General features: G+C 52.4%; 1 protein-coding gene across 1 annotated transcript in view; it reads right to left on the reverse strand.

The window, feature by feature from the left end:
- Nucleotides 1–10414, reverse strand: part of ABCA13 (ATP binding cassette subfamily A member 13) — a 259148-nt gene that overhangs the window by 235368 nt on the left and 13366 nt on the right. Inside the window, 3 exon segments of the mRNA XM_007472367.1 lie at nucleotides 5631–5752; nucleotides 6670–6749; nucleotides 7457–7623. Coding sequence (XP_007472429.1) covers nucleotides 5631–5752; nucleotides 6670–6749; nucleotides 7457–7623 — 369 coding nt within the window.

Raw genomic sequence — 10414 nt, forward strand, 5'->3', positions numbered from 1 at the left:
TAATATGCTGACGTACATTTTGAATCTCTGAGAGAGATGTTAATTGTTTTCACATGTAATTAACCAAAACCCCTTTTTCCACAGGGGACTTATGTGGTACAGACGTACCTTGGGAAAGATTTCCTTATTCCACTGTTTCCATCGTGGTCTCTAAGGGAAGATGGATGCCTTTGGTTGAGAGACGGTTTCAAAGAGGAAGCAGGAGTGGGGGGCGGGTATGCACATCCACCCTTTGCTTTGATTTGGGAGGCCCCTCTTTGATCAGTCCTGTAAAACGGGCTTCTGTGGAAGTTTTCCTTAAATTGGGATCATGGCTCCTGGTCTCATGTGGGCACCAGAACTGGCTGGTGAGGGTCCCTCTGCACCTGCGATGGAACCCTGGCCTTAGCCACCATCTCAGCATCACCTGTGGTCCCCAAGCAGGATCACATTCCATGCATCTCTTAGAATTTAGCCCCAAGGCAAACATTTTCTTAAAACTTGTATACACCTCTTTTCACCCAATGGGGAGGTCCCGGGCGCCATCGCGCAGAAACCCCACAGTCACACCACACGCAAGAGCAGAGCCCTGCAGCGTGTTTGCTTCCACACCTTCTCTGTGCTTCTCTACTTTACTCTTTATCTTTTTTTAATCTTACTATGACCATTTTCCCTGTTTGAAAGGCACCTGAAGCAGGCAGGCAATAAGAAAAACAGAGATAACACTCAGTTTGTTGGGCTGGAAATATCACAGGTGAATCTGTTTTAAAGTCAGACAGGCATCTTTCAGCTCAGGCTTCGCTTAGGCTGGTCCAGTCAGTTATCAGACACACGGATGCCGTGCTGCTGGTGCCTTTCCTACACGTCCACGTCCGGCTTGGAAAACGTCAAGGCGCCAGGGATCTAGGGCAGGCAGCTCCCCACCACTGTGACCCCAACACACATGCACGCACACACACTCAGACAATTAGATATTTGAGTTCACAGACTCCCTGTAAAAAGTGAAATTGATCCCTAGGCAAAGCATTTGCATTTTTAGCAGGAGCTTGTTTACTGAGCATCTGCCAAAACCCTAACTGTGCTCAGAGCAGTACCCCAGAGATGGTCCCCATTTTGCCCAGCTGACAATTTTAGACTCAGAGGTGCAGAGAAGCTTTGGAAGCAATCACTGTTCTCAACCTAATTATGACCAGAAAAGAAACACCAACAGTGACGGGGGAGAACTGGAAATAGCAGGGGAGGTGACTGTGGCACGTCAGGGCTTGTCGAAGCAAAGAAGTGGGATCGATACTAAGAGCCACCTTCCATGTGACAGACAGGAGCCGGTCCTTGCTGCCCGTGTCCTGGCAGGCTCGGATCGGCTCGCACAATGAAGAGGCCTGGATGGGAATGAGCCCAGAGGGCAGGAGATGGGTCTGAGGTCCGTGTGGAAGGGCTGCAGCCCCACACGGTGGGAGGAAGGTGGGGAAGCCTCAGGCAGGGCCCGGGATGAGGGCGACTCCAGCTCCTGCCGTGGGACCGCCCAGAGGCTGGCAGCACCTGCAAGCCTCAGCTTGCCCGTCTGTGCGGAAGAGGCAGTGATAAGACCCACAGGTGCTCCAGGGGGACCAGAGGAGATCACTGTGAAAGACACACAGGCCAGGAACACCCAACAGGACTGACCGGAGGCTACCGGCACAAACAGAGTTTTGATTAACAGGAAATCTGAAGAAAGATGAATAAAAAATAGATGTGTTTGTTGATTGAAAAGTATGAAATTTAAGAGAGACAGAGAGGGCTTCCCTGGTGGTGCAGTGGTTGAGACTCCGCCTGCCGATGCAGGGGACGCGGGTTCGTGCCCCGGGCTGGGAAGATCCCACATGCCGCGGAGCGGCTGGGCCCGTGAGCCATGGCCACTGAGCCTGCGCGTCCGGAGCCTGTGCTCCGCAACGGGGAAGGCCACAACAGTGAGAGGCCCGCGTACCGCAAAAAAAAAAAAAAAGAGAGAGACAGAGAGAGAGTTAAGCTAGTAAATTCCTTCTTTGTTTCCATACTCCACCGAGAAGTCTGTGGGTCAGCACTGTGCACCCCTGCCTTACCCTCGCCCCTCACTGCACCCAGCCTGCAGGCTGGCCCAGGGTGGGTGGTGTAATGGGGTGCCCACCCACTGAGGTGCCCGCTGGCCCTTTCATCCCAACCCCAGTGCCCTCCCCTCCCTCTCCTCCTTCCTAAACCACACCCTAACCCCCTCCTCCCAGGGCTTCAGACAAGATAACGGTCCTACTACCCACAGATAATGTCACTCCTCGTATGAATTCTGATCCTGGGTTCTCCATGAGCCCTTCAAGAAAATGGCAGTTGGCGAAACCATGTTGAGAGAGTCGACGTAAATGGGCCAGATCAACACACAGTCATTTTCTTTCGAAGGCAAAGTTATCAGACCAATGAGTTAGCAGGACCCCAGACGTGCTATGGCTCATTTAAGAGCCCAAACTATTAAACAGGTGTGGGCATCCCCAGGCTATGGGCATCTTTCCGCACTAATGACTTGAATAGAAGCATAGAAGACGTGCTCATCTCCTTTGTGACTAGCCAAGTTGAGAGACAAGTGACACTTTGCAAAGTAGATCAGGATCAAAGATACCTCGAAGGTTAGAATAATTGGCCAGAACCAGTAAGAAGTACTCTTTGCAGAGGTCAGTGCACTCAATCCTGAAACTCAGGCTCAAAAATATTTACCTAAGTGTAAGTAGGAAAACAGAGGCCCCATTAGAAGCAGCCACTTACTTTTTTCTGCTGGTGGTGGAGGGTCTGAAGTTCCCCACATTTAAAGGACCATGACGCCCATCCGGATGGTGTGGGAGTGGGGTGGTCTGCAGGACTCAGAGCCCAGGACGAGCTCCCTCAGGATCCAACGCTCCCAGTGGCCGGTGGTACCTCCCAGGGTACACGGGGCCAAGTTCCTCGGCATGGGCCAGAAACCCTTAGCTCTGCTCACACACTGATTATTTCTTTCCCTCTCACAGAGGGAAAAAGCCTGTGTCTACTCTGACATGAGTCCCGCCAGCAACCATCCGCTGCAGCTTTTAACCAACGGAACAGGAGGTGCTGGCGAATCCCTGCAAGGCATATCTCTCACCAAACCGTGTGCCAGCCAGGAGTCCCTGATGCTTTACGGAACCACTTCAAGCAACTGAGAGAGGCTGGGCCAGATCCACAAAAGGCACTCATTCCTGCCCAAGGGAAGTAAGGCAAGGTGTCAGGATGCTTTCTCTCTCCAGGGGGGCTCCACGTGGAAAATATCAGCGCTCTCGGGCATCCCTCCCCCATCTCTGTCTGTAAGAACCTGGAGGGTGGGCGGGCAAATCTGCTGAGGATGGTGGAAGCCTGTCTCCCAGGCCCTCCGAACACGCTCAGTCATGGAGGATAGGGGGAGACAGACCCTCTGGTCGCCCTCTCGGTCTATTTGGTCCTGACTCTTCGACCTCACTGCTGCCTTTAAAAGAATAAAAATGTGGCCTGGAACACAGAGGGAGGAAGTCGCTGTTGATCTGGCACTGCAGCCTACGAGGCTTGGGTGCGTCCAGGGTGGGTGGAGGGGATTCAGTCCAGGATGGCAGTGGGGGAGGTGAGCTCCAGGGTCCCAGAGTCTGAGATTTGGTTTTGACAGGAGCTGCCAGGGTTCAGGACGGAGCATGGGCAGAGGGGAGCTTCCCAGGGGCACCGCGTCCTGGAACAGCTGGCCCGGTCCCTTCCCTTCCCGCTGCCTCTGGCCCTTGGACCCGAAGCCTCCACCCTGCGACTCTCCCGTCGCTCTTCACAGCCAGCGGCTTCTCATCACGTCCATCTGAGCCTCCAGCCCCATCTGCAGGGCGGCTCCTGGGCCCGGTGGCCCCACTGCTGTACACTGTACACTGAAATTCCGTGGCACACGCACTTCTGGACTTCGCTGCCCATACGTGTCTGTTGAGCTGGTGAGCCAGCCCGCAGGCACCGGCTCCATTCGGGGCCTGGGGGCTCCAGCTCCTGGAAGCTCACACAACAGGAAGGGAGACTTGCGGTGAGTGAATGAGTGCAAGCTCCTGCCATTTTCCCAGAACCTTGTGCCAAGGAAATGTGCCCCCCGGGAACTCTGAGGCTCTGACGTGATGAATTCAGCGCTGACTGAAAGTAAGGCAGAGGCGCCCAGAGAAAGAAACAGTGAAAGTTCACTACAGATTATATGTAGTGACACATAACATGTGCTGCCAACCTCACCACATAGAAAAATCTAGGCCCCAAACTGTCACCTACCAAACATGAATTTGTAACCTAAGACACACGTGGGTTCACGGATACACTTTACCCCAGCGAGTAACTTCGTTACTTATTTGAATGCCAAGAATGCAAGCTTTTTTAACGCCCCCGCCCCCCCCGCCAATGCCCAAACCGTCCAGTTACTCAGGGGACCGCCCGCAGCGACTCACATTGTGAGAGACACGTGCACGCAGGAAGCACCGCACAGCCGCTTCTGCAGCAAAGGCAACACAGAACGCGAGCCTTCCCGAGGCCCAGCACTCCCACCACGGAGCGTCAGCGACCCCCGGTGGCCACTTGCTAATCGGGCAGCAACCACCGGGCCGAGAAGATGGTAACATTCTGAATCTACAAGGGCTGGAAGTCAGCTAACCTGATGCTCCTCGTACAGCCCTGTGGGTCAGCTACTGAAATCAACTCACTGCTCCATTCCCGTCACAAGTTCCCTGAATAAAGATTTCAAACCAGATCTGACCACTGTTTACAGTTAAGGCAGCCGGAGAGGCGGTGTCCTCGCCCCACCCTGACCCCCGCACACCCGCAACGCGTGCCGTCCGATAAGCCGCCTCTGACATTTTCCTTGAAGACCCATGTGACTTACCACAGACAACTTGAGACCGTAACTCAAATTTGGGGTTCCTACCTTCTAATCTGTTTCTTTCTCAATGCAGGTTAATTCTTGAGTAAGTCATCTGCTTGTCAGGGCTTGCGTTTAGCCCCAGGTAACAGGAATCAATGTGAAAGTAAATGTCCGTTGACGTTGAGGCCCAGGTGACTGTCAATAAAAATGGTCACTTGAGAGCCATCTTCGTGGCTAGTGCTTCTGGCAGGCTGTCTGCACAGGAAAGTAAATCCCCACGCGATGCACTGAAAGGTCATCCCAGCGAAGTCCCTGCCGAGGGTCCAGGTGAATTCACCTGCTCCTCCCTCCGCGGGCAAACCCAGCCCCCCGCCACAGCCCGCGTCTCCACCTCCTTATTTCTGGGGCCCTAATCAGCGTTCCTCGCCCACCGTGGGGATGACACGGCCTGACTGCTCGCTGCTGTCACACTAAGCGGCTCCCACGGTGCAGTCAGATTGGACCCGGCTCTCCCTACTGAAAGGAAATCAGTTACCCAGGCTGTTGTGTGTCAGTTTGGGAATCAGTGGAATAAGTATCATCACCAATTTTATCCTTTCAAACCCCAATGAAGACAACATTATGAAACTGAAGACCCCACGGTGGTGGCAGAGGACGCCCTTGATCTCCTGTCTGCCTTTTTACATCATTCCCACTCAACCCCCAGCCATGGGGGGAGAGGGGAGAAGGGACCACACGAGGCTGACAGCTCCAGGACGCCGAGGGCTTGTGAGGCGGGAGAAGCAGCAAACTGTACCTCTGAGTGGGAAACGTTTGCTTCTAAAATGCTGCTGATAGTTTTATCTGAGATGTGGAGAGAAGATCGAAGCTCTTCAGTTAACTTGGCGGTGTTCTGCACCAACTCTTTTACTTTTACGTCTGAAAAATAATCAGAAGGAAGGAAATCTTGTAATAATAAGCGTTTGGGCTATTCCTGACTGTGAAGACAAGATTTGACATTAAAACCTGGCAAGGGGCTTCCCTGGTGGCGCAGTGGTTGAGAGTCCACCTGCCGATGCAGGGGACATGGGTTCGTGCCCCGGTCCAGGAAGATCCCACATGCCACGGAGCGGCTGGGCCCGTGAGCCATGGCCGCTGAGCCTGCGCGTCCGGAGCCTGTGCTCCGCAACGGGAGAGGCCGCAACAGTGAGAGGCCAGCATACTGCAAAAAATAAATAATAACTGGTAGGATGTTTCCTCCACTACATCCAGCCCATAATAAGCACTAAATAAAGTCATCTCTTACACTTCTGGGAGGAACTGAGATCATGTTACCGGAAGTAAAACAAAACCCCAGGTTATGGGGTATTTCTACTCCCTTGCTTCCTCTAAGACCTGTGCATTTGACACTCGACTCTCGAAAGAGGTGTTTTTTCTGAGGAAACAGTGACCAAGGAAACGCACTTCTCTCCACGTATCCATTCATCTCACTTTTCCTAACAAGAGGAGATTTGCCAGGATTCTTCAGACTTGACTTGTTGATGCTGTAAGGGCTTCAGGAATAGCAAGAGTGGATAGACGGGGAAACAGAGACTCTCAGATGTGCAGGGAGGGAGGGCCAGGGAGACACCCAGGCCACCGAAGCTTTTCTCTCTCCCCCTCTTGGTTTTGGTACCCAGGACTTTAGGGTTTCCTTCTCAACCCCAAATACATCAGACCTGCCAGGCTCTAAATTGTTATTTATCATATATAGATAGCATAACTCTACCTTAATAAGTTTTATTTTAATAATATATTTGTGTGAGAAACTAAATTTAATTTTTAATCAAGCAAACTTGGAGGAACTACGTACTTACCCCCAGTTACTGTGAAATTGCTAAGAAAATTCATAATGGGATTCCCAGACAACAAAGTCTTCTCGAGGCTTTGGGCCAACCTAAAATGGCAGAAAATTAAAGCTAATTTAGGCAAGATAAAACACCAGGAACAGTGCTGGAGTGAATATGCTGCCTCAGTTCCCAGGAAATGAACTAGAGAACAATATTGCCTTTCCATAAAATTCCTCAGAGATTCCGACACACGATGTCTCTGTGTGCAAATACCCGTCAACACCGGATGCCTGCCAGGCAAGATGAGTCAGGGAAATAAGGATGGGTAACAAACGGCTTCTCACAAATGCGAAAGGAACCGATAGGATAGACCGTGGCATGTATGAGAAATTGGGGTATCGAGAAGTCAGAGGAACATCATTCCTTCTGTGAATAAGTCACTTGCAGAATACGAAGGCCCCAATTTCCTCTTCTGGGGGCTCACACTTCTGAGAACACAGTACAAAATGAATCCAGTGTGAAGGTCATTTGAAAAATCACTGACTACTCTTATAGAACTTTTCCAATACCATATTGTAATCTCAGATCTCAACATGTTAATCCAACTTCTTGATCCCCAGTAAAGCTAGCCTTAGCACTAATGCTGCTCCTACAGTTTACAATTTAAAAAGTTAAAGTCATGGGAAATTTTGGTGTTGGTGAGAAAACACATGTGTTAATGGCATATTGTACACATTATTGTCTGAAACTCATAATTTAAAATGCATCGTCTTCATGAAGGGAGACTGAGGAGGTGGGGGCCCCACCAGAGGGCACGTACATGTGCGTGTGCAGCATGGAGGCTGGTCCAGGCTGGCATTCACAGTCCTGCTCACTGGCATCTTCCAAGCTGCTCCTGAAGCTTTCCAAGGCGCTGGACAGATTCCTGATAAGACCTTCACGACTCAGCTGATGGGGAGACGTCCCTATCTTTTCCAGCTCCTAGAAAACGCAGCAATGATACAGTTAGAAACATATTTACTCGTTGGTATGAGCTCAAGTCTGGAGACCAGACACGCATGCATCCTCGCTGGACATCACGTGGATTGTAAGCTGTCAGCCTACTGTCCTCGGTCTCAGAAAGCACCGCAGAGAAGATAGAGGATGTTTGATCCTGTCCAGTTGCCCTTGGGCGCTGCTGGGCTTTGGAGGGAGCCCTTGGCCGGGAATCAGGAGAGCCCAGCTCTCAGCCAGCTCTGCCATTTACCCAGAGGACAAGAGGACACAGCAGGGACGAGCACTGCCCAGCTGAGGACCTGGCATATGGCCTCCTGGCCCGAAAACTGAAGCCTTTCAAAATCCACAGCCATAAAACCAATGACTGAAAAGAAAACATGTCTATTTTTCCATAGGTCTGCCTGCCTTGAAGGTCTGCGGTGCAGCCTGGAAGTCTCCAGGCCTCCCCTCGGCTGGGGGAGCAGCCCTGAGGACTTGGAAAAGCACCGTGGAGGAACCCCCGGTCTCTGCCCTGACTCTAAGACTGCATGGATACATTATCAGCACCTTTTACAAGCATAAACAGCTTTATAAACGACCAATCATTTTGCAAAATATATGTATACCTATAAATTGATAAAAATGTAAAATATCTATCGTTTGTTAAATTAACTGACAAGTATAGGTAATTTAAAATGTAAAACATGCCAAAAAGCAGCAGACACTCATATAAATCTATGTACATTTCCCTGAACACGGCAGTCCTGCTGTATATCATGTATTTCACAAGATCAGAATTTATTCATTTCATCACCCAGTTCTTCCTGATGTTGGAAGCACAGTCCCAGGTTATGGTGATTATGTGAAGACATCAAACATAAATCAATACATAATATTTTAATAAATAAAACTTCTAAATATTTTTCTCAAATGTGCCATTGGTCACTCTTGCAAAGGAAAATCATGATCATTCAGATGATCAGAGAACTAACAAGTGTATGTTCCAAGTGAGTTAAGTGTGAAGAATCCTGAGGTGTCACAGTCGAGGGTCCTGAGCTCTGAGTCCCTCCTTCGGGGGTCCCCGGGCACAGGGGAGCTTCCCAGGACGTGATCCGAGCACCCAAACTCGCACTGCCTCGTGGGGCCACCAGCAGCACGGAACCTCCGGACCGCGGACCAGGGCGGGCGGGAAGCCAGGGTCCAGCGTGTACAGAGCACGAGGCCTTGGCTGGAGTCCTGTCCATCTGACGCCCCGGGGAGGACAGGGCAGGGAGGGGCCTGGCCATAGGGCCAGGCTCTCCGTCTCCTACTTGGTGGCAGGACTCCTGGACACGTGGCTTCATTCCTCCCGCGTCCCCTCTGCCTGCTGGACCCTCAGACGTCTGCCACCCCGGGGGACAGGCTGCTCCCTCCCACATGGTCACTGTCCCTAAGACAGGTGCACAGACCCCTCCTCCACTGACCACGACACGACCACAGGAGAGCAGAAGAGGAAGGATGGGTGAGGGGGCACAAGACCCAGGGATGCCCAGGCCCCCTCCCAGGTGCAGGTCTGTGCATCTGAGTCTGACAACACTCATAGAAGCCCCTCGGGCCTTCACTCTCTGCTCCCCTTCCTGGGCAGGGAGCTCTCCAAGCCACCCCCAATCCTCCACCCGACACTTCACAGCCCTGCCTTCTGCCTCCTCCATGGAGGCCCTCATCCTGGCCCCCAGGTGCCCAGATATATCCGGGTCAGAGCCGCAGGTACAAACAAGGAGCCTCATTTCTGAGAACGCAGGCTGAACAGAGCATATTGCACTGGGGAGGGTTCCCTCGTAGAAAAGCACCTCTGGCTCATAATCTGTACCTATATGCAAATTAAATCTAATTCTACTCATTTATAGCACTCCCGCTATAGCAGGATTTTATTCTTAAATTTAACACCGTGATAATATTGACATGCAGGAGGCTGTAGAGAGGAAAGAGCACCCCCCTCCCAGCAGCAGAGACACTGGGAGGAAAGCTCCGACCCCTCCTCACGGGCACGGGGGCTCCAGGCGGGCGGTGCCATGTCGGTGGGAAGCCTGAGCCCGGCGCCCTCGAGGCGGAGACCACACAGTGGACTCTCCTTCTCGGGCTGGGGCAGGTCTGTAACCGTCCAGGTACTGGACCATCCAGACGCAACGCTGCCCACAGCGGGGATGGAAGGTCCAGATCTGGGAGGTGGTAGGAGACCCCCGGCTCAACCTGAGGTCCGGCCACTTTCTCCGACTCTGCTCACCCTGGAAGAGCACGTGCTGCCACTTTTTAATGTAATTTCTGATCCCCATCGAGCTCCTTACGGCTGTTTTCAACCACTTAGAGCAAGGAGTGAAAGGGTAAGGAGCTGCCACCCCTAACCTTCATCGTATCGACTCAACCTCTGGAGACTCTCACTGCGCATGGGATTCCACGCTGGCACTTAGACAACCGTACGTTAGCGCATTTATGTAGATATTAGAGACGGACAGCGGCGCTGTGCCCTTTGCCTGCCTGTCGGGGCAAAACGTTTTCTCTCTAATTGAAACAAATATTAGTTCTGTTACTCATAAAAGTCCATTTCGTTTTCCGTAACGTGAAGACACTTACAAGCACGTGCAAAGCTGCGTGCTGGGCGCCCGCATGCCCGGGTCAGCCCTGGTCCGCCCGGTTCCAACACGCTGGGTCTGCGCACGGATCTTGGGATCCGCGGTCCCAGCGGGCCCGGCGCTGCTGTAAGCGGGGCTCCGGGGCGGGGCCGAGCGCCGGGGCGGGGCCGAGCGCCGGGGCGGGGCCG

This window comes from Lipotes vexillifer, unplaced genomic scaffold (genome assembly GCF_000442215.2).
Source record: "Lipotes vexillifer unplaced genomic scaffold, Lipotes_vexillifer_v1.1 scaffold1344, whole genome shotgun sequence".
Classification (NCBI taxonomy): domain Eukaryota; kingdom Metazoa; phylum Chordata; class Mammalia; order Artiodactyla; family Lipotidae; genus Lipotes; species Lipotes vexillifer.